Here is a 25735-nt window from a genome sequence, read left to right as displayed (position 1 = left end):
GAGAGTACAAGCCAAACCACCCAAGCACATTTAAAGCCTCTTCTCATATTATGCCTGCTAAAATCCCATTGGCCAAAGCAAGTCAGTGGCCTAACCTAACATCAGTGGAGCAGGGTATATACTCATTCCACAGCAGGAGACTATGCAGAGTTACAGGGCGAAGGATCTGGATATCAAATCGTATTAAAGAAAAGTAGAAAACTGGGGGAAATAATCCATTCTATCACTGTAGGAAAGTAAGACGTTAAAACACTCATTAATTTGCTGATTTAAGTCCTATGGACTGAAAACATGGCAATGCTTTTTTTCCATGGGTAACTTAAATCTTCTTTGACTACTTTACTTTGAAGATTCTCCAATGCTCTGAATTTCTTTCAAGAATGCCCCTTTAATCCAAAGTTATCATTTAATAGAAATGAACACAAGTAGAGATGCTAATGGTATTAATTGCCGTCTGTGCTTTGAGAAAGAGCTAGAATTACTGATTGATTGGAAAAAATTGAAAGGATAGATTAAAAGGGGATAAGGTAGAAAACTGCCTGTACAAAATAAAGTATTCTTGCAAATAAACTGTTAAGGGCTATAAGTTAAGCACTTGGAATTTCAGTGAAGGGAACAGAGTTAAGCTAGATTAACTCATAGTACGGAGGCTGACTTCTGAGATTTAGGAAGACACTTCAGAAAGACATTAAAATATCTATTCTTACTTAGACAAGGAAGGAGAAAGTTCAGAAGTGGTGTGTTATAATCTCACGATGGCCTAGCAATCTAATTAAAGTCAATTTTAATATAATATTTTATAAGAAAGTACAAAAATGAGTTTGTACATTAGAATTAATGCCTGCTAAATAATGTAGTGGAATGAATAGTTCTCTGGAGACCTTTTTCTTCCTAAAGTGTTGCTAGGTGTGTCTGCTTAATTTGTTAATATTTACTGTTTTCTGTATTGCCTTATTTCTATCCTTGAATAGGGAGAATTTCTATCCTTGAATAGGGAGAATCTTTTTATTTTGAAAGTGGCATCTTTTACAGCCTATGTCAGGAATATTTCATAGAGGGGACGCAATTTACTTTGTTTGAGCAGGTTGGAGTACTATGGAATCTCAAAGGAAATAGTGCTTTATTATGGCGTACATTATGACAATTGTATATCCTTTAACGGTATGAACAAGGAAATTAAAGGAGAAGTGTATGGCAAAGGTATTCAATATAAGGCCTAACCTAGTCTACTTTTTTGTCACAGAATTGAAAGTTCATTTTATCTCTGTTATATGTACCTGGCTTTATGAGCAAATGTATTCATGGGAATATATAAATAATTTCTGTTTTTTGAAACTTTGTATTTTTAATCATAGACCTGCAAGATTATAGGCTCATAAGAAGTTACAAACATAGACGTAGAGGTCCCACGTACCCACCACCTCACTTCCCCTAATGGTGACATGTGAGACTAATTTTTAAGTCATTGTCAGACCTTTTTTGCCCTCTTTAATAAGCCTTCTTTTTTCCAGATATCTAACTTTCTTTAAAGTGAGGGCACCTGTATTGTGCCTGATCCTCTTCAGCTTTCAGAATTATGAAGTATTATGTAAGGCTCCTTCTGTCACTCTTGCTTTATGTCTTTAGTACATCCTTCTCCATTTTCCCAATTTCCAGATTGTACCATTGACTGGGAAGGGACTGTGTCTCATCCTTTTCTGGTATATTTCTCCTCAGCAATCTAAAAGATGTATAAGCCCCATTTTACTCCTCATATTGAAGTATTATATTCAGTTGAATATTCAGATTTCTTGTTTTGAGTTTATTTTGGTGGTGTTTGAAAACTTGAGAGGATATTTTTTTTAACATCATCTCTTCTTTTTTTTCCTTTTAGCCTGAAAATGAAATTTCTTCAGACTGCAATCATGTAAGTATGGATTTTCCATAATTCACCTTACGTGCTTTATATATATGATGATAGATATCGGGATGCTTTTCCTGTTGTTCTGGGAAGCATAATGTTTTCTTAAATTCACTTAATCTTAACAAGAGGGTGATTAACCTCATTTATGGTAAATCTACACCTACTCACTCCTCTATTGTCGAAATCAGTAGGCTCTGCCAAATAATATTAATATACTTAAGTTTAAATTTTTCTTCAGTTACAGCTACCATATGAAATTGTTTCTTTGCATGTCAGGCTTACAATTGTAGAGTTTTGTATTTTAAAGTGGTTTCATTTAGTCATCATACAGTCATCTACTGTGTGCCAAACACTGTGGTAGAAATTAAAGACACACAAATAAGCACCTTGAAGATAGAGACATATATTAGAGTTAGCAGATAAGAACTCCAGAGATAACTACGATTAATACATTCAATGTCATATATATGTGTCATATATATATTTGTAATACATTCAGTGTCTATATATCTCCCCATATTACATACAGTCTGACATTAAAAGGAGAGTGACGTGAAATCAAATCTGTGCAAAAAGTACCAGGTGCTTCGGCAGAAACTTGTGAGAGTACAATGGGGACACAAGAGTGAATTTTGCCCAGGTGGGTTGATGTCAGGAAACACTTAATAGTGGAGATTATACTTGAGTTGTGTCTCAAAAGAGGAGTAGTTATATATCTGAAATCACTCTGTGTCCACATTATTTGATAGTTTGAATGGGAGACTGCAAGAATAGAGAAGCAGGTTGGCTGCCTAAGTTGACTACTTATTCTACAGAAGGTCTAGATAGGTCAGAGATTTAAAGTAAAAATAAAACCACAGGAGTAGTAGAAGAAAACATGAACAGAGGGTAGGGTTTTTAAAACATGATACAACCTCAAAAAATATTTAAAGAAAAAAAAAAGATTTATAAATCTGATTGCATTAAAACCTCAGAAAAGGGGACTTCCCTGGTGGTAAAGACTTCACCTTCCAATGCAGGGGGTGAAGGTTCAATCCCTGGTTGGGAGCTAAGATCCCACATGCCTCATGGCCAAAAAACCAAAGCATAAAACATAAAACAGAGCAATATTGTAACAAATTCAATAACCACTTTAAAAATGGTCCACATCAAAGAAAAAAAAATCTTTAAAAAAAAAACTCAAAAAAGAGATTTGAGGGTTTTTTCCTCAAAAATATTATGTAAATTATGAAAAAATATTTGCAGTGCAGATGAAAAGGACTACATTCTTTAATAGAAAGTGCTGTTAATAAACATAGAAAACAGACATAAATAGACTATTCACAGGGAAAGAAAAAGATGTCCAGTAAACAACAAAAATTTCAATTCTTTCATAAAGTGTGAAAATTAAAAGAAAAATGAGTGCACTGTTTTTATCTATCTGATTAACAAATATTAAAAATTTGATAAATATACAGTATTGACAAGCATATGAAGATTTAAGCATTCTCTAGCCCACCAGTCAATGGCTACCCATTGGCCAAATCCAGACCACTGCCTGTTTTTATGCATAAAGTTTTATTGGAACACAGCCACACTCATTCAGTTACATACTGTAGCTGCTTACCATGTTATAATGGCAAGGTTGAGTAGTCACAACAGTGACTATAGTTTCCTGAAAGCCTAAAAAATTTACTTTCTGGCCCTTGTGGGAAAAGTTTGCTAAACTCTGCTCTAGCCTATGGATAGGAATATAAATAAGAAAAACTTCTTTATAAAGCAGTCAACTTAAAATGATATTTGTTATGGCATTATTATGGCATTATTTATTAAGCAAAAGATTAGGAAAAAATCCTCAAAAATCTATTAATAGACTGAATCTGACAGAGAGGAAGCCCAGAAAGAAGCTCCAGAGGGGTGGAGAAAGAAGCTGATCTCCAAAGGATATTACACTGCTGAAAATGGGGACAAATAGTATACAGAAAACAGAAAGATTGATGTCCTAATAAAGAGAGATTAGGGCACAGACACAGGAGAAGATGGACATCTACAAGTCAAGATGAGAGCCCACAGAAGAAATTGGTACTACTGACACCTTGATCTCAGACTTCTACCCTCCAGATTTGTGAGCAAATAAATTTTTATTGTTTAAGCCACCCAGTTTATGGTATTTTGTTACAGCAGCCCTACCAAACTAATACACTTGGGTTGGGATGGAATGCATTATAATTTTTCCCATTAAAGTTTTTATTTTATTTTTATAAATTTATTTATTTATTTATTTTTGACTGTGTTGGGTCTTCATTGCTGCGCGTGGGCTTTCTGTAGTTGCAGCAAGCAGGAGCTACTCTTCGTTGCGGCACGCGGGTTTCTCATTGCTGTGGCTTCTCTCGTTGCGGAGCACGGGCTCTAGGTGTGTGGGCTTCAGTAGTTGTGGCACGCGGGCTCTAGAGCGCAGGCTCAGTAGTTGTGGCACACAAGCTTAGTTGGTCCGCGGCATGTGGGATCTTCCCTGACCAGGGCTCAAACCCGTGTCCCCTGCATTGGCAGACGGATTCTTAACCACTCTGCCACCAGGGAAGCCAAGTGAATTTAAAAGTAAAACTATTTAAAATAGCATATAAAGCATCAAATACATAAGAATAAATCTAACAAAAGTATGTAAGACATCTCTACAGATAACTATAAAATATTACTCAGAGAAATTTGAACACCTAAATAAATGAAGAGATATATTAATATATACTATGCTAGTGAGTTGGAAGACTCAATATTATAAAGACGTCAGCTCTTACCAAATTACAGATTCTGTACGATCCCATTTTTGTTGTTTCAAAAAATAGTAAGCTGATTCTAAAATTTACATGGGAACACAGTTTTGACCAATAATAGCCAAAAGTCTTGAAAAGAACCAAGCAGAGAGAATTTCACCACCTGATTGAAGACTTAAAGTAGCAGTAATTAAGGCAGTGTGGCAGAGGCACAGGGGTCAACAAGTAGACCAGTGAAACAGAATGAGTCCAAAAACAGACTCATATATAGATAGACACTCGAATAAAAAAATCTTAATCCTTACTGCACACCATTCACAGAAATCTATTCTAGATGCATTATAGATCTAAAGGTGAAAAGTATAATAATAAAACTTCTAGAAGATAACATAAGAGACTATGTGGGATAAGCAAAGATTTAATAAATGGGAAACAAAAAGCAGTAAGCAAAAGCAAAAGATTGATAAATCAGATTATATTAAAGTTTGTTTCATTAAATATAGTATTAAGAGTGTGAAAAGACAAGCCATAGAGAAGGAAAAAATATTTTAATCCTTATCTGACAGTACATGCAGAATATATGAAGAATTCATACAAAGCAATAAAGAAAAGACAATAGGGCTTCCCTGGTGGTGCAGTGGTTAAGAATCCGCCTGCCAGCGCAGGGGGACATGGGTTCGAGCCCTGGTCCGGGAAGATCCCGCATGCTGCAGAGCAGCAGGGCCTGTGTGCCACAACTGCTGAGCCTGCTTTCTAGAGCCCGTGAGCCACAACTACTGAGCCTGCAGGTCTGGAGCCCGTGCTCCATGGCAGGAGGGGCCACCACGGTGAGAGGCCTGCGCACCCCAGTGAGGAGTGGCCCCTGCTCACCACAACTGGAGAAGGCCTGCATGCAGTAATGAAGACCCAACGCAGCCAAAAATACAAGATAATAAATAAAATAAATATTAAAAAGTCTTAACTATTAAAAAAAGAAAAGAATCCCCCTGCCAATGCAGGGGACACGGGTTTGAGCCCTGGTCTGGGAAGATCCCACATGCTGTGGAGCAACTAAGCCCGTGCGCCACAACCACTGAGCCTGTGCTCTAGAGCCCGCGAGCCACAACTACTGAAGTCCATGCACCTAGAGCCCGTGCTCCGCAACAAGAGAAGCCACTGCCATGAGAAGACCGCACACTGCAACAAAGAGTAGCCTCTGCTCACCGCAACTAGAGAAAGCCCGTGCACAACAACAAAGACCCAACGCAGCCAAAAATAAAATAGATAAAATAAATTTTTAAAAAAAAGAAAGAAAAGACAACAGAATAGAAAAATGGAGAAGATAAATTTAATCAAGGAGGTGAAAGACGACCTGTATATTGAAAACTACAAGACAGTACTGAAAGAAATTGAAGAAGACATAAATAAATGAAAAGATATTCCATGCTCATGGGTTGGTGGAATTAGTATTGTTAAAATGTTCATACTACTCAAAGCAATATACAGATTCTGTGCAATTCCTATCAAAATTCCAATGACATTTTTCACAGAAATAGAACAAACAATCCTAAAATTTGTTTGGAACCGTAAAAGACCCCAGATAGCCAAAGCAATCGTGAGAAAGAAGAAGGAAGCTGAAGGCATCACACGCCCTGATTTCAAACTATATTACAAAGCTATAGTAATTAAAACAATATGGTATTGGCATAAAAATAGACACATAGATCGGTGGAACAGAATATAGATCCCAGAAATAAACCCATGCGTATATGTCAGTTAGTTTACAACAAAGGAGCCAAGAATATGTAGTGGGGAAGAGAACAGTCTCTTCAGTAACTGGTATTGAGAAAAGTGGACCACTGCCTTACACCAGACACAGAAATTAACTCGAGACCTGAGACCATAAAACTCTTAGGAAAAAAAAGGTGGTAAGCTCTTTCATAGGTCTTGGTGATGGTTTTTTGAATGTGACACCAAAAGCAAAAATAAGGCGAGGCTATATCAGACTAAAAAGCTTCTGCACAGCAAAGGAAACAACCAAGAAAATTAAAAGGCAGCCTACTGAATGGGAGAAAATATTTGCAAATCAAATATCAGATAAGGGGCTAACATCCAAAATGTATAAAGAACTCATACAAACAAACAAAAAAACCCAATTAAAGAATGAACAGAAGATCTGTATAAACACTTTTCCAAAAAAGACATACAGATGACCAATAAGTACGTGAAAAGATAATCATCAGAGAAACCAAATCACGAGATGTCACCACAAACCCGTTAGAATGGCTGTCATCAAAAGGACTAGAAATAACAAGTATTGGTGAGGAGGTGGAGAAAAGGGAACCTTTGTGTACTATTGGGGGGAATGCAAATTGATACAGCCACTGCAGTGTGGAGGTTCCTCAAAAAGTTAAAAATAGAACTACCATATGATCCACTTCTGGGTATTTATCTGAAGATAATGAAAACACTAACTCAGAAAGATATGTGCACCCTCATGTTCATTGCAGCATTATTTACAATAGCCAAGATATGGAAACAATATAAGTGTTAAATGGTTAAGAAAATGTGTGTATACATATGCATACATACACACACACACAATGGAATATTATTCAGCCGTAAAAGGAAGGAAATCTTGCCACTTGAAACAACATGTATGGACCTCGACGGCATTATGCTATTGAAATAAGTCAGACAAAGACATATACTATACGATCTTTCTTTTATGTGGAATCTTAAAAACAAAACAAAAAAAACACCACGCTCATAGATACAGAGAACAGATTGGTGGCTGCCAGAGGTGGGAGAAATGGGTGAGCTGGTTTTTGTTGTTGTTGTTTTAGTTTAAATAAATTGAATTTTTAAAAAATAGAAATTGTTCCTTAAGATACAATATAACTACTGGATGGACAAATTTAGGTTAAGCCCTTAATTAAAAACAAAAAGAAAGAAAGAAAAGAAAAATGGGTAAGATACTTGAACATCCATATCTTAAAGATGATACTTGAATGATCTACAAATAAATGGAAAGGTGCTCATCCTCGTTAATAATCAGGGAAATGGAAATTAAAACCTGAGTGAGATACTAGTATCTACATTCACCATTAGAACTGCTAAAATTCAAAAGACCGACAGTGTTAATACCAAGCATTACTGTGAATATAAAATAAGGGAGCTTTTGTGATCGTTTCGGCAGCACATATACTAGAATAACAGAGTTTTCAAATATTGATGGTGATAATGTAAATTAGTGTAACTACTTTGAAAGCTGTTGGGTATTACTTAGTAAAGCGGAACTTAGGCATAGTATATAATACAGCCTTTTCACTTCCAGGTACTTAACCCACAGAAATGCTTATGTATCTGTCTATACATGTAAGGAACATTTATAGCAGCTCATAATAGCCCTGTGAGTAAACAGTTAACAAAACCTTTCTTTCCCCTTCAGGAGAATTTCAATCCTGTTAACTATGTAGCTCAGTTCCCTGGTGACCTAGTAAGGGTAAAATACCAACTAAGGTTCAAGGCAGTATTACTTAAGATAAAAATGACCCTGATTGGTAAATTCTATATGGACTGGGGAGAACTATAAATGAATTATAAATACTCATTGGGGGTGCCATACTATAGGTTTCCCTGAATGTGGTGACTCTTGTACCTGGGTGTGTGTGTTCCTTGCAGGGATCCTGGAAACTATGCCCAGAGGGCTGTTTCAACAGATAATGGCTCGCATGGGGCTTGAGGTTTCTAAGCCAAAACTACCTCTTCCAGTGCCTGTTGGGAGTGTTGTCTTCTCACACCTGAGCCGTCATTTGGAGAGAAGATACCGCCAGATGGCTACACAGGCTGTTGCCATGACTCCCATTGGAGAGGAACAATTGATGCTGCCCTGCTGACTGACAATTTGTGGTTCCTGTCTTTTATCCAGCACAGACCTTTCCACAAACTCCAGACTCCAAGTGCTGATTTCACGTTTCTACGCTGTCTCACAGTCATTTCTAGAACTGAACTCTTGATTTTCTACCTCTAAACCTCTCTTGTTCCAGTCTTCCCAATCTCAGTTCTTCCCATTGCTCAAATCAAAAACCTTGAGTCCTCTTGTCCTCTTATATCCCACATTCAGTCTGTTAGCAGCCTTGCTGTCTGGCGCTCCTTTTGAAATGTGTCCTGAATCTGACCATTTTCACTGGTACCCCCTGGTTCAAGCCATCGTCAGTTCTCTTTTGTGCTTCTTTAATAGCCTCCTAAGCAGTCTCCTTTCTTCTGCCCTTGTCCCTCTACAGTCTATACTCCATGCTACAGCCTGAATGATTCCTTTAACAGTCAGGTCATATTACGTCTCTGCCCAAAACCCCAGAAGCTTTTTTCTCACTTATTAAACTCCCAGGTCCTTAACAGTGGCCTACAACACATGCAGAGAGTAGAGACCTGCTCCTTGGCCTCTTCTACCACTGTCCGCCTTGATAACTCTACTTAGGCCACAAGCAGCCTCCTCGCTATCCCTCAGATATTCACAGAATGTGCCTGACTTAGGTCTTTTGCATTTGCTGTTCATCATGGAACAGTCACCTTTTCAGGATGTTCATTTTCCTTGTCCCCCTCTATTAAAGCACCCCTCACTCGTCACTTCAATTCTTTTATACTAGCTTAATTTTCTTTATAGCATTCAATACCTGATCTATTTATTTGATCATTTGCATATTATCTTTCTCTCCTTCATACAGTGTAAACTACTTGAGGGCAGGGATTTTGCCCTTCTTTGCTCACATCTGTCTTGAGTGGTGCCTGGTATATATTAGCCACTCCAAAAAAAAAGAAAAAACTTGAATGAAAAATATGAGAAAATTTCCAAGAACTGAAGGATGAGTTTCTAGATTAAAAGTGCCCATGAGTGCCTCACACCATGGATGGAAAGATAACCCAAACCAATTTTAGGGTTCTGAAAAGAACCCTGGGAGTAAATAAAAGATCTCAAAAGCTTTCAGAGAAAAAAATAATAATTAAAGTACTGGGAGTTTGAGTAATATGATACTTCTCATTAGCATTACTGGAAACTAGAAGAGAGTAGACCAGTGCCTTTAAAATTCTGAGGAAAAATTATATTTAGTCAAGATAATACAAAATAGACATTTCATACATAAAATTTTTCAAGACATTTACTACCCATACATGTTTTCTCATAAAGCTACTAGAGGATGTGCTTCACCAAAATGAGGGAATACAGCAAGACAGAGAAAACTAAAGAATCCAGTAATTAATGCATCAGCCTAAGAAAAAGCAAAGGAATTCCAAGGATGATGGTGAAGGATGACACCTGTGCAGAGGCTTAGATGGCAACCAGTCCTGACTGAAGCAGGAAGACGGAAGACTCCAAGAGGAATGTCTCACCTGAGAGATCACTTGAAGCATTTGAACATTTTGAGAGATTTGCTTTTCCAGTGAAGAGATGGGGGATTAATTAGTAATGGGTATATCGAAAATAGGCTTATGAAATAAATGACTGTTAACTATATGACAAACTAAAAATTGAAAGAAATATAATATTCTATATGGCTCATTATATATAGTATTTTTACATAATCAAGAACGTAAATACTGAGTATCTAATGACATTATGATTTAACTATATTGGGAGTATTGGGATCAGGAAGAGGGTGTAAGAGTTCATTCCTTACCTTCTATAGTATAAAGCTATTATACAGTATCTAAAACTAACAGGTCAGGCAATTTTAAGCAATTTAATAGCTTAAAAGTATGGAGGTAATTACCATAAGAAAAAGGTAAAATAATTGTCTCTGGGTAATGGGTAGGACTTTAGAAAGGGACTTTGTGGGGGACTGCTTGTTTGTTTAGATTGACTACCTTTGACTATTTAACTAAACAGACAGCTTTGATTTTAAAAATTTTAAGGATGAATGGAAGAGTAAGTAGATTAAATAAACTTAGACTATACTTTAAAGGAGCTTGACTGTGAAGGAAGAATTTTCCTTCATAAGTCAGACAGAGAAAGACAAATATCATATGCTATTGCTTATATGTGGAATCTTAAAAAAAAAAAGAGTACAAATGAACTTACCTACAAGAAAGAAATAGAGTTACAGACGTAGAAAACAAACTTCTGGTTACCAGGGGGCACGGCAGGGGAGAGGGATAAATTGGAATATTGGGATTGACATATACACACTACTATATATAAAATAGATAACTATTAAGGACCTACTGTATAGCACTGGGAACTCTACTCAATTCTCTGTAATGGTCTATATGGGAAAAGAATCTAAAAAAGAGTAGATATATGTATATGTATAACAGATTCACTTTGCTCTGCACCTGAAACTAACACAATACTGTAAGTCAACTATACTCCAATAAAAATTAAAATTAAAAAAAAGAATTTTCCTTCACTCTCCATACCCAAATCTTGTCATTATTCTAAATAAATATCTCAAATATATCCCATCTTCTCCCATCCAAAAACTCTTGCCTTTTAACTGGCCTACTAACCCCCTCAGTGCAGCCCTTCTCTATACAACCAGAGTTCATCTTTTGAGTTCTCTGATTAAAATTATCCGTTAGCCTCTCATTTCCTTTAAGGTAAAATCCAGATTCTTTAATATCAGCTATAGTAGTGTGATCTAACACCCCTTCTCCCCTGATCGTTCATACCCTCAACTCCAGCCATTCTGAACTCTGGGATTCCCAGAAGTTATCATTATTCTTTCTGTCCTTTCTACGCTTGCAGTCCTAGAACCCCAGTCTTCCTCAGTTCATCTGACAAAATTCCTTCTTACTCCTGGCCCAGTATAACTTGACCACTACCAGCCTCACCTATCCCTCCTCTACAATCACTGTGATATGTTCTTTCCTTGTGTTCCCATAATATCTTCTGCATGCTTCTGTTACCACATTTATCACACTGTGTTTTTATTGCTTATTTTCTTCCTAATCGAACTCTTCCATCTTTTGTTTCCTGTGGTTGAGCTTCTTGAGTACTAAGACAGTGGCTTTTTTTATTTTTTCTTACTTCCACCTGTCTCAACTTTGTCGCCTAACACAATACTCAGATTATAGTAGTTACTCAGTACATATTTGGGGGAGGGAGTTGGGTGCGTAGATGGATTCAAAGATGAGACTCTTAAGGAAATTGAAGCTGAAATACATCATGCTAACCAGTAGTATTTATTGTCAAATTGCAGTTATTTTTCTTAGTTGATTATAGCCACTCAGAGGAAAGGACACTTATCAAATATGGTGTAAATAATCACCTCTCAGTAATCAAGTGTAATGTGTGTTTATCTGTTTTCTAGAGGAAAATGTACTTGTGGCAACCTATGTTGAATTCCCTTTTAACCTATATTCCTGAAAGAGAATAATAAAGCATTAATAAGTCATATTAAAAGTGAAAGACCAGAAAGTAGGTTAATGGTTGTAAAGGATGGAAGTAGGGAGGATGGCGAGTGATAGAACAGGCATGGGGTTTCTGCTGGGGTGATGAGAATGTTCTTGAATTAGAAAGTGGTGATGGTTATGCACCCTTGTGAATACGGTTGACCCTCGAACGACACAGGTTTGAACTGCACGGGTCCACTTATACATAGGTTTTTTTTCAGTAGTAAATACTGCAGTACTGCAGGAATCTGAGCATGGGGAACTGTGGATGCAGAGGGCCCCCTATAAATTATACTCAGATTTTCAACTTCACAGAGGGTTGGTGCCCCTAATGTGGCCGTTGTTCAAATGTCAACCATATACTAAAAAAACACTGAATTGTACACTTTAAAATCGTGAATTTTATGGTATGTGAATTATAACTGAAAAAGTGAAAAAAGGACGAGGTAGAATATTTAGCATTAGACAATAGTATCATAGTTATCTGGGAGGAGTCCTGTTCGTAAGGAAATTTACACCTATTATCAGAACAAATAAGGTTCCAAATTAAAAGTTAAAGACATTCAAAAGATCTAAACGATTATCTGAATGGTTTTTGTCAGAAAATCTGTTTCTAGCCCAATCATAGGACATCTGAGTTTGTATTAGATAAAGTAAGGAAATACTCTGTGGTTTGTATTTATTTTTTTTGACATTTGTTGCTGTTTACTCCAACTCTAAGTACCAAACAACTTTTTTCTTTCTTGCATTTTCCCTTTTTTTCTTTCTTTCTCTTTTTTTCTTTTTTTTTTTTTACATGGAAGAAATGCCATTGGGTCACCTGCAAGTCACTCTATAAGGAGGACATTTTTAATCTGTCTTTGGTTTGATGTACATATATAATCAGAATGTGTTGCCTTAATTTTAAAATATAACATTTAATTACCATGTAGTACTGACTTAGATAGATGGTAATAGATAGATAAATAGTAAAATATATTTGTCCAGTTCTAACCACATCTTTTGAATCATGGGATCTACTTCTGAGGAGCCAGGAGGCCTAAGATGCCTTCAGTTAGAACTAAGCTTCTCCTATATCTATTCTCAGTTTGGCCTTATATGTCCTATTGGTTGAACTTATCATGGTATAGATTTGTTATTTTGTTGATCCATTCAACAGATATTTATCAATGCCTATGTGTTACATGCACTCTTCTAGGCACCGGGCATATAGTAGTAAACAAGGCAAAAGTCCCATCCTCTTAAAACTTTCATTATAGATAGTAGCCAGATTCTTAACCCTTCTTCTAAAAACTCACTTATTGATGATAGTTGGGCGATTAGAGTTTTTTACTGCTTTTCTTTGTTTTTTGGTTTTGAGGAAGGAGAAGAAATCCTCCTCATCCTTTATATTTTATTTCTTCACAAAATCTTCCTCAGCACTCTTATGCGGAATTTACTGCCTGTTTTTGTGTTGTTCCTAATGCACTTTATATTAGCTTCTGTTCTACTTCTAAAAAGCAAATCCGGTCATGTCACTCCCTTATTTCCCTTTTAGTGACTCCCCATTACTCTTGGGTTAAAGTTCAGACATGACTTACAAGGGCTTTATGATCTGGTCCTGGCCTGTGTCTCCACAGTCAATCCTCCATTGGACTTTCAGTTCGTCTAACATGCCCTGCTTCCCATTCCAATGAGCTTCCATGCATGCTGCTTTATTTACTTAAAACAGTCTTCTTACCCTTTTTAATATGGCTAACTGCTACTAATTTTTCAGATTTCATCGTAGATAGCACTTTCTCTGGTAAACCTTCCCTGACCAAACCCCCTACTGCAGTGTGGGGTACTCCTCCCCTGTACTGCTGTGGCACCTTGTGATGCCATTAACCAAATACACATTACCTGCTATTACCATAGCCACCACTGGACAGTGTTTGTCTTTCTCCTCCTGTTTTAACCCCCAGTTCCTAACACAGTATGTGCTCAAACATTTGCTTCTGTTTCCTGTAATAACCTATGAAGCCCTTGAGATTAGACTGTGTGTGGTACATCATAAGAAGTGCTAAGCAGATGTTTGAATGAATCAGTGAATGAGTGATTGTATTCTTTAGTCTTGGAGTGCAGCCATCTGAAAGAAAAGCTTGTGAACTGCCCCTCCACCCCCCAAACCTCTTCATGTTCTACGTCGTACAAAGCCCCTGCTCTGTCTCTCCATCCGAGCAGAGTTTAAGAGCTCATTTTTGCTACTTTTCAGGAATTGAATCATGTATTGAAATTTTTTAACTGAAGCTGCAAAAATAAAGTAATATTCAGCCCTCGCCCATGAATAGTAATGGATTTAGAGATTTCATAGCTTAAGACATGTTAAAACAGTTGTGTAAAATAGACCTTATCGTGTATATGTCAAGTTGAGGGTTTTAGAGGAATAAAGAAAGATGTGTCAGGAAACTAGACTCTGGACAACACTCCTTCATAAAAATGATGTGTGAAAAGCACTGTTGATTGTGAAATCTGCAACTAAACCTACCAATTCTTGAGCTCCTGGGTTAGACTTTTTGATTTAAGAATTTTGCGTATACAACCTATTTATATTTTCTCTGAAACCCTTATCAGGAATTTTCATTTTAATTATTTTCCTGACTTAAAAAAAAATTTGTCCTTAAGTAAAAAGAGAAAAATGTATGTCCGAATGGTAGTGTTTTATTTTGTCTGCACATTTTTTCCTTTTATCTGTAAATACAGTGACATTTTATCTTTTTGTTTGTTAACTGAAGTGTGAATATGTTTTATCTGACTCTGTATAATGGAATTTTATCATTTATAGTAACCATTGATGTTAAATTTCATACTATTCTAACTGGAGTTTTTTCGGCTTTTTTGTTTTGTTTTTCTCTTATACCTAGTTGTTATGGAATTATAAGCTGAACCTAACTACAGATCCCAAATTTGAATCTGTGGCCAGAGAGGTTTGCAAGTCTACCATATCAGAGGTAGGTTGTGAAAGAAAGAATTTTGTGCATATTTAATGACTTAGAAGCGAAAATTACATCTGTTGACCAGACCAGTCATTAAGGGAGGAATGACTGATTCAGTTACTTTACTTTTCTTGGAATTAACATATGTCTTGGCTCAGAGATAGGCTAAAGGGGTGTAATTAGACTTCTTTTTCTTAACATTTACCTACACTTACAGTAGGATACTGTTGATTCAGACAAGTTGGAAATCAGGCTCTTTTTGTCCCCAAATGGAGAATACAATCACTTCTGTCATCCGTCAGTGCTCTCACACATTGTACAATCTGCTTATGACTGAGGCGTATCAGAATGGTTTCCCCAGGAGGCTGATAAACATTCCTAAGTGTTTTGGCTATGCACTTGGACCAGTTGAACCACAGGGCATATGCTTCAGATAATAGGAGTTAGCATTAAAAAGTTTTGTAAAAAGATTGTATATATTGTTATAAATGGATATTGAGTATAAAAATAATTACTAAAAATGTATAACATTATATGGATGCTAATTGGTGATATTTTTCAATCATTTCTCTTGGCTCAGTGTAAATATCAAATAATATTAGTGAAAATTGTGGTATTGAAATTTTTATTTTAATTTATTTTATTTTTTAGAATTAGTGATAGAAATTCCATGACGCTGGGGATTTCTTCATACTGAAAGAATCACAAAGAAAATAGTTGCCATTTTTTTACCTCCAAGTTAATAATCACAGATCTTGCATCATATAGATTTGTCCCCAAACTACCCTATTGATGACTTAATTCAGGACCATTTTCTCCTGAGGTCTTAAGGAAGACTCTACTACAACCAGAGAAGTCCTCAGCTTGTGTTCCTAACTTTCGTCATTATGGGATCTTGTGGAACCTGTTTTCTTCCTCAAACTTTCTACTACTGAATCAGATATGATTTATTCTTTTAAAGCAGTGACCTTTCTTCATATGCGTTGGGGCTTCAGAATAGAATAGCTTATTTTAAAGCATTGATCTTCAGCTTCTAGGTTCAGTATTACGCACCTCAAACTCCCTATGTGACTCGTGTACATACCAGTTTGAGTGCCATGTGGAAATTTAGCTCATAGACTATGCAGATTCATCAGAATAATCTCCCCCTTTGCTGGTTTTATCCATCTGTATTTATAAAATGAAACTGGCTTCCTTGTAATGTACATGTTATGTTATGGCCCTCTTGTAACCTTTTGGGGTGTTGTGGTTTTATAAAAGATTAATGTAACAGGGACACTTCTCCCTCCCTAGAGGGAGATTATACTGGAGTCAAGAAAATTAAATATCAAGAAGAACATAGTTGCCAACAAAACATTTTATTCTACATCTCCCTCTTATCTTCTTTCTTAATTTTGGAATCTTTCCAAGGAGGAAAACAACATCATAAGAATACTGAAGACTGCCAACCAAACTTTTTATTTACTCTCCATGATTGAGTCAAATATTGCCTGCTTTTCTCCTGCCTCATGTCAAAAATAGAGTGACTATAGCATTTTTTAATGGCACCTTAAGCATCTGCTCCCCAGCCACTTCAGAGTTTACTCCCATTCATAAATATGTTGACGATTTAATGCTGTTTTTTGCTGTTAATCTTAGAAATTTCTTTTATTAGACTTTTATTAGACTTCTCTCCAATAGAGTGGTTGAAGAAAAGCATACACTTTTAATTCAGACACTACATCTGGTTGTAATTGGTGGTGAACAAATAGGTGTTTCAGTAAAATCTCAGGTGATGGAAGCTAAATATACATTTAATTTCCTATTGAGGCTCCAATTCAAAATGTTTCTTGGTCTTTCTTCAGAGTTTTAAACCATTGATTGCCCAGTATTAGAGCCTATACGAATACTTCTACTTCATTGTTTTAAAACCCAGGTGTCTGCCACTAGTCCTGTGTTTTTCATGCAGGGTTTTTCCAGTGGTTGAATTACAAATGCTGAGATTTTCAAGCAGCTATTTCTCCTTTCACTTTTGAAACTTACCTCTGTTTTGCTTTTAAAAAATCACAAACAAACAAACAAAAAACCCTTTTCTTGGAAATACATTCACGGCCCTCTCTTTAGGCATCACCCCAAAAAAAGAGCTCAGTGTTAAGCTGAAACATTACATTCAGCTTGTTGACTGTTGAAGATCTCTGCTGCCTCTTGAAGCCAGTGTGAGGCTATTTAAATTTCCAGGTTTGCTTCTTTAAAAGTAAACACGATTTCCTCTCTTGAACTGAGTCTTTGACTTGCTCTGGATTTAATCCTGGGGTTAGACATGAAGAGACCCATCGGCCCGTAGGACAATTAGTATGTGGTATATCCTTCACCTAGCACCTTTTGGAAAAGGAGATTGTATTTATCTTATCAAGTGTACATGTTTACCATAGGTGGTGTAATAGTAGAGAACGGTCTCTACTGGTTTCAAAAAAACCGGTAAAATATTCCCTTCTCATTTTTTTTTCCTTCTCATTTATATTGGAAACAGACATTTACATTTGGCTCCTTCCTCTTGTCAAAACTGCCTTTTTTTTTAATTGCTCCAAATGCAACAGGCTTTTTCTAAACAACCTTCTCTGCTTTATAATTCAAGCTTAAAACCGTGTAAGTAGATTTCACTTTTTTATGCCTGAATTTCAACATTTTGGGGCTATTTTCCTTCATTAGCGCTTGTGATTTTGTGTACTTTGCAGGAACACTACCCATGTGGAGTCACGCTGTGCTTGATCCACTAGATCATGTATCTAAACCACCCAAATTAGACTTGCAATGGCCTTCCCCTTCCCAAACTTCTTGCCAGACTGCACTGAACATCATTTTTTTTAAATAAATTTATTTATTTATTATTTATTTTTGGCTGCATTGGGTCTTTGTTGCTACGTGCAGACTTTCTCTAGTTGTGGCGAGTGGGAGCTACTCTTTGTTGCGGTGCGCAGGCTTCTCACTGCAGTGGCTTCTCTTGTTGCGGAGCACGAGCTCTAGGTGCGTGGGCATCAGTAGTTGTGGTTTACGGGCTCTGGAGCGCAGGCTCAGTAGTTGTGGCGAACGGGCTTAGTTGCTCCGCAGCATGTGGGATCTTCCCGGACCAGGGCTGGAACGCGTGTTCCCTGCATTGGCAGGCAGATTCTTAACCACTGCGCCACCAGGGAAGTCCCTAAACATCATATTTAAACATATTTCTGTTCTAGACCACAGTGTTGAAGCTGGGATTCTACTAGGTTCAAAAACATATGTCCAAATCCATAGTTAATTCAGAACACATTAATGTCATGTCAAGAGGTAATAGTACGCCTTCCTCCCTCCCTCCCCTTGGTCATTAGGTTTACCTAACATTAATAGTTTGCTGTGTAGCTTGGCTTGGGATATGCAACTAGACTTTAGTTCTGCACCTGTTTTTCAGACCTATTCCTTGGACTAATCTTCTCACTGTCCATTGTGTTCTTTGCATGGATAAAGGGACTTCTCAGTAGAATCATTATAAAAAGAGCTGTCAAAAGCTCTTTTCAATAAATACATTTTAACTTTCTCAACAAAGCTGAAAACTTTTAAAAAGCTCTTTTTACTCCATTTAAACATGAGTTCTACCTAAGCATTTGTATATATATGTATTTTCTTGCAAAGCATATTAATCAGGTATTTCCTAGAAGGTGCAACGATCTGAGTAGGCATGGCACACGATTTTCTTTAAAACACAAGCATTTCTAAGTGTTTTCCTTTTTCTTCCCCGGAAGAAGAAACAAGAAAATATCATTCTCTCTTTTGTAAAAGTTGTTTGGTAAGAGAATAGTATAATTGTGTAAAACAGCCACTTTCCTTTGAGCAGATCAAAGAGTGTGCTGATGAACCAGTTGGAAAAGGTTACTTGGTTTCCTGCTTGGTGGATCACCGAGGCAACATCACTGAGTACCAGTGTCACCAGTACATCACCAAGATGACAGCCATCATTTTCAGTGATTACCGTCTGATCTGTGGCTTCATGGATGACTGTAAAAATGACATCAACATTCTGAAATGTGGGAGCATTCGGCTTGGAGAAAAGGTATCTACTACACTGCCTTCACCAAAGGGGTCTTACAGACTCGATGGATGAAAAGCTTTGTATGACTGGCATGGAAAAATTTAGGGCTAGAGGTAGACTTAAAGTTGAGGTCCAGACAGCCCCAATATCTAAGGCTAGTTGGCCTGTGGGTACACTTCATCTGTTTGTAACAAAATGTTTCGATACTGTATGGGGGAGTAGAGGAATTAATATCTGCTAAGATTAGTGTTAGCTTCAAAATGCAAAACCAGCTGCTGATTACCTATAACGTTCCTCTAGAAAAGTATTCAGTAGTCCTTTGGGAAAAGTAGTTGGATTAGGAGGGACTCAAGTTCTCTAACCTTTCTTTGCATATACCTCACTGTTGCCATAAAAAAAATTACTTAGTAAGCACACCAGTATAAAAGAAGATAATGTATTTAAAAATTAGAAAATTTAAAAATATGGAAGGTACTTTTAGCTTCTCAGAAGAAAGCTACTCTGTAAATGTTATATATGTTATGTTCATCTCAGGAGAACTAGTTTTAGTAAAGACAGGAAAGAAAATAACTACCTAGGTTCTTCTTCCTTAATTATATCTGATCTTGTTTTTGTCCTTGTTAGTCTGTTGTCCAGAGGGTCACAATGGAGGTTCAGCCAGGTTAATGCTGAATTTGTTTGCTTAGCAAAAATGAAAGAACTCCTAAAAAGTAGCAGATGCCGGTGGGAGAGGTAGTCTGAGACCTATGTATGGCATCAGCTGTTAATTGCTGCTGCTCATTAATCTGCTGTTCAGGAAGTACGAGAGAAAGCAAAATCCATTTGTGCCTTTGCCCTCTGTTCAGAGCACTGTGACTTGCAGGCTTCCATCCCTGACTGGGGGGCGTGGTGTTAGAATTCTGGAACTGCACACACCAGTTCAAATGAAGGTTTGAGCGCTGGTTATTGTCTGGCTGTCACCAAATACCCTTTGCTTCATACCAGCACAGGGCTCGCCCTTTCACAGGGAACCTCTGAGTCAGTCTTGAGAGCGCCGTGAACTGGCATTTAGCTTTCAGGCAGCTAATGAAAGGCCAGTTTTAATAAAGAAGGGTGATTCTTCACTTTCCCAGCACACTGTAGAAATGGAACAAAAGCATTTAAGTCACCCTGATAGTTCAGGAAGCGCCTCTGACTTTATTTAGGGTGTTGAGGGTTATATCCAGTTCCAAACCTCGCTCTTAAAAATCTTCATATAAGTGTAACAGACACACTTTTCAGGACTCAGTGATGACACATTTTCATTTTTGTGGTTAGTGATCCATGCTGTAGAGCAGACCATTACAATTCACCTCTCTTTGTAGTAGTTCTTCCCTATTGCCCACAAAGATAATCGCTGGTTAGCTTCCCACTAGCAATCTGAACTGTTAGTGCAAAACCTGCTTTCAGCTGCGTGTACAAGTTACTAAGTCTGCACTGACTTGAACCATGGTAGAATATAACAGTGCCAGAGCCCAAAGATGTGGCAGTGAGGATTGATTTTTCAGCCTAGTTAAAATAACAAAAAATGTTTCCATGGACCATCCAAATGCACATTTTTGTCATTTTCATCTTTGGCTCTACCTGCCAGTTAGATGAATTTCTTTTTACTCCAGACCCCCACCCTAGCACCCTAGAATGACTCATGCCTGCACTTCTGAAAAAGCATGTTCCTTTCTATGTAATCCACCCTATTGCTACAGCCAAGTTTAAAAATGATAGCAGTCTGTCCTCAGCCCTTCTTTGCCTTTTTCTAACTATAGTTTACTTCTCTGAAGCCAAGTTATTTAGTTCTGAAAATTTATAAAGTCAGCTTCTGACCACAGAAGAGAACACACTCATCAGTTTTAAATTTGTTGCCCTGAAGCTTGCAAACTCCTCTGTGACTAGCTTTGAACTCACCTCCAAAGGCCAGAGGAGAGGGGTCATGGTTAATCTGTTTATACCCTGCCTCTGTATGAACATATAAATGTCATAATTTCAAAACTATAATGATTCTTTCAGAATGTTAATATATGTAAATTTTTAGAACAAAGACTATATATTTAATAAAACATTTAGAATTTTCTAAATAAATATTTTTAAAATGAAAAGGCAGATCTCCAAAAGTAAATGTAAATAATTTATATCATTTGAAGAGAAAGTAGAATGTGGCATCCAGTACAGGAACTTAATTGCAGACAAGTGCCCCATATTATTACTACTTTTATACTTTTCACACACTAGTTTTATCATTTTATCCTTTTCTGCTTTTAACCAACTACTTTGAATAGTTCAGACATTCTTTTTCTCTCTTTACCTATGGAGGTAGATCACAGAAGACATTACAGATGTTGAAATGGAGAATGGTTAATAGCAAAGATGAAAACTGAGTTCTTGCCCACCTTTTTGTGATTAGTGTTATCCTTCTCTGGTCTTTCAAAAAATTTTTTTAATAAGGCAAGGTGTATGGAGAAGAAAAAATATTACCTATTGAACTGCTAAAAACTGATCGGGACCCTAGAAATAGTTTGTTGGGGGTTTTTTTGTTGTTTTTTTTTGTTTTTTTGCGGTACGCGAGCCTCTCACTGTTGTGGCCTCTCCCGTTGCGGAGCACAGGCTCCGGACGCGCAGACTCAGCGGCCATGGCTCACGGGCCCAGCTGCTCTGCGGCATGTGGGATCTTCCCGGACCAGGGCACGAACCCGTGTCCCCTGCATCAGCAGGTGGACTCTCAACCACTGCGCCACCAGGGAAGCCCAGTAATAGTTTTAAGACAGACATTTGTCTCACCACAATAAGAATTTTAAAAATTCATTTTACATCCATTTACAATATCATCTGTTATTCATATGTCAAGCCTGCATATTAATAACTTTTAAAAACCTAACCCTAAGTAATTTCATTTTCTTGTAGGTAATGTGCTGCTGTACAGTTCCTTGCTTTCATTCATATTCAGTAATAACCCTACAGTCTTCTTTGTCAAATATTTGCATACATTTCAGTTGTATAACTCAAATGGGCTGAACCGAAAAGCTCAGAGACTCTGGGAAACTGAGAAGAATTCCTGAAATATCTTTATTAGAAAAAATTATCTAAAGTTATGATGAATGAAAATATCTAATGGAGGTGATGTTATGGCACAATACTAATATGTGGTGCTACGATTGCTATAATTAAAATTACATCTCACATTCCTTAGAGGATTTCAAACCAAACCATGGTGCTGGTGCATTTAAACAGTTGTAAACCCTAAGTATACAGGGAAAAACTTAGACTCATTACAGGGAAATCATTTCTTTACCCTATGATGTCAGAACTAAAGGGTAAGTCTAAATCGTGAGTTGACTATCATGCTATTATTTTCAACCTCTTTTATATGATTGTGACCTAATTGCTAGCAACCTCTCAGTAAGTTATTATGAGCTACTAAAATTTGGTATAGGACATTATTTCATTAACACAAAATCATGTTTATAATAATCTCTTGTAAACTGTAAATAGTAAGTGACTGATACGTTTCCAAATCTTTGTTATCACAGGTTTGTTTTTCCTTTGGGAAGTGGAAATGGGTAGGGCTCTTCTAAGTGGGCCAAAGTCAGACACATTTTAGTGTCACTCATAAATTAGGAAGAAAAAATAAGCCTTACTCTGAATTTCTGGGGTTGTGTCCACTTTTCTCTCTGTCCTTATCTTTTTGTCACTTGTCCTTCAGAGTTTTTTCTCCCTTCAGAATTACTCTCTCAAAAAGCTTTTTGCTCATCTCAGGTTTCTAAGCATTGGATGGAATCATAAAGCTAGTGAGAAAGTTTGAGGTACAGATAGAAAATAGGAAGGCACGAGAATCTGCTAGTATAGTGTGCTTCCTGATCTTTTTTGGATCAGAAAACCTTTTGAAATTTAATGAAAGCTATGAACTCTCCTCAGGAAAAATATACAAAACCCACATACAAATTGTAGGAGTTTCATAGCACTCCAAGATCTAAAAAATAAATGGTGGACTGTTAGCTAGGTGCCTTATGTTCTGCAACTTGGACAAGTTGATAAACTCCTTTAGGCCTCTGTTTACTCAACTGCACAATAGGTATCACAGCTCGTAGCCCCTTTTCACAGGTATATTAGGAGAGAACATGAAAATTTTCATGAAAATACTTGGAAATAAATGTGCTGTGGAACAAACCCTATTACAACAAAATGGAAAAAAACTATATACATTTTTTGTTGAATTGAAATTTTAGTAAAATAGATGTTTCCCTACCTAGTTTTAGGAGTCTTATATACAGATGATTTCATAAACATGGTATTTTACTATAATGAGATTTTATATACGTGCGTGTGTGTGTGTGTGTGTGTGTGTGTGTCAGTAAAATGATAACACTGAATTTTCTGCTGCTTTGGTTTGGTATATTTATGGATATACCTCTCAAGTTTTTGAAGCATATCTTCTGAGTATAGGAAATTAGGACTCTTGAATAGAAAGTGTTTAGGGGAAATTTTTCATATTTTGAACGATTGAGTGCTTGTGGTTGCTATGGGGTAGATGCAATGTACAATTAAAGATAATTGGATGGTTTTAGGAAAGCTCTCAAAAGCAGTTTGTATAAATGGTGGTAATCTTGTTAAATCATATTAAGATAAATCCAGAACATCAAAGTGAACAACATTACACTAAAGATTGGGGTCTTTGCGGACAGTATAAAATAGAAAAAAGAGAAAGAGGGTCTCTATAACATATTTTCTCAATGAATTTTGAGGTTTGTTGTTATTTTTTAAACTTGACTAAAGCACATTTGAGAAATACCTAGCCCTTAGAGGTAAATGAACAGATATTTCTGCAGTGTTCTATCAGTATTGACAATGAACTGTGATCACTACATTGGGCTGATGTAATTTCTTTAAAATTTTCTGACATTTTAAACTCTGAAAAGTCAGGTTCTTGTTTCTAGTGCAAACTAAACTGACTTAAATTTCCCAGGATCTGTATTTTCATTTATAGCTTGCAACTATTACATTCTTACCAAAGATTATCGAGGGCATTTTCTGTAACTTTCACAATGTGGTTGGTTCTCACCCTATTTCTCAATAGAACATTGATAAACAATTGTGTGTTGAGTTGATTTTTTTGGTTTTTTGTTTTTAACCAAATGATGTTTATTTGATGCTCATGGTGGTGAGAGTTTTTTAATGTTAGTATCCTTGCTGTTTTAGGATGCACATTCACAGGGTGAGGTGGTATCATGCTTGGAGAAAGGCCTGGTGAAGGAAGCAGAAGAAAGAGATCCTAAGATTCAAGTCTCTGAACTCTGCAAGAAAGCCATTCTCCGGGTGGCTGAGCTGTCCTCAGATGACTTTCACTTAGACCGGCATTTATATTTTGCCTGCCGAGATGATCGGGAACGTTTTTGTGAAAATGTGAGTCAGCTCAGAAACTGTTCTTCTTTGCTTCCTTTTCTTCCTAAATATTTTTTTTATACTTGATTCCAAAATTAAACCAACACAAGCTGTCACATGTAGAAAAGTCACTGAAATGGAAGGTGGAGTTGGTCCCAGGATAACAGAAAGTTATCTGGGTACTGGATACGGCTGCTCAGCCTTGAGGTAACATCTAGTTAACACTTGGCTTCGAACAGTCTCCATACGTTGTTTTTTCTACTCTATCTCACTTCTCAATTCAGTTTTTGGAAGTCTGTTTTATATATAGGAATCCTATCTTACCAGGGAATCCCATTCACATATATTCCGTGGCTAAAAATTGGCCATATTACGTATTTATATTTAACTACTTTTGGCTAAGACGAAGGAAGCAACAGGTGGCTAACTTTTAAAACCAAATCCTTGGTTACTACCTGCGTACCCTATAGAAGACCTTACCAACCCTTTAGGCAGAAATAATCTCCATCTTTACCGCAAAGGACTGAGCGTGACTTGTGTACACTCCCACTCTGCCTGCTGTTTTGAATTAATAGCTTTAACTACCAGAACCACTGGTCAGAGCCAATGCTAGAGTTTTATTGACTCTAGCATAAAGTTGTAAGAAGAGAGACTCATTGACGCTTCTCTTGGTTTCCTAATTAACAGTATGTCTGGGAACACATGACAGTGTATTCAAATACCATGGGAAATTTTTTTTCATCTTTACTGCAATCGTTACTTTCTTTCAAAGGCTACTAAATTTTACAAATGGCTGAGCCATATGTTCAAAGGTAGTCATCATTATAATAATTTAACAGAAAGTTCTTTATAAGATTGTGGATATTGCCCAGCGTAACTACTTAGCTAGTGATGATGATGATGTTATATTCCATCTTACAGACACAAGCTGGTGAAGGCAGAGTGTATAAGTGCCTCTTTAACCATAAATTTGAAGAATCTATGAGTGAAAAAGTAAGTATTACTTTGAAACAAACCAGCATTTTATTCATTTTCTTAAAAGCTTTCTCAAATCCTCTCAAACAATATTCTTATAAACTCATACCAAAATATAAAATACTGATACAGCTTGTCCTTTTCAGGGGTAAGATACTTGGCTTTTAGTAGGAAACCAAAGCATATTTCACCTAAACCAAAAAAATTAAGCTTCTCGTGATATCTGGACTTTGGGACGCCAATGGGGAATCAATTTGGGGAGTAAAATCAGAGAATTTTATGTCAGAATTACACTGAAGCCATCCCTATGTACTCAAGAAGTTTAGACTAACCAAACCAATATGCTTCATAGATA

At 36.8% G+C, this 25735-nt stretch overlaps 1 protein-coding gene across 3 annotated transcripts in view; it reads left to right on the top strand.

The window, feature by feature from the left end:
* The window catches only part of GLG1 (golgi glycoprotein 1), a 150094-nt gene that overhangs the window by 82525 nt on the left and 41834 nt on the right, over nt 1-25735 (top strand). For 2 of the 3 annotated variants that reach the window (XR_009536907.1, XM_060129729.1), the window contains exons 2-6: nt 1874-1906; nt 14907-14993; nt 18823-19038; nt 24223-24426; nt 25327-25398. Coding sequence is in view for 2 of the 3 variants with exons in the window: in XM_060129729.1 (XP_059985712.1) it covers nt 1874-1906; nt 14907-14993; nt 18823-19038; nt 24223-24426; nt 25327-25398 (612 nt within the window). In the remaining variant the exon portion in view is untranslated. The remainder of the gene's footprint in view (nt 1-1873; nt 1907-14906; nt 14994-18822; nt 19039-24222; nt 24427-25326; nt 25399-25735) is intronic. The other variant, XM_060129730.1, reaches the window with a different exon arrangement.

Source organism: Lagenorhynchus albirostris, chromosome 19, assembly GCF_949774975.1.
Source record: "Lagenorhynchus albirostris chromosome 19, mLagAlb1.1, whole genome shotgun sequence".
NCBI lineage: Eukaryota > Metazoa > Chordata > Mammalia > Artiodactyla > Delphinidae > Lagenorhynchus > Lagenorhynchus albirostris.
Note: the sequence above shows the minus strand (reverse complement) of the source record. Positions and strands in the feature narration are given on the sequence as shown.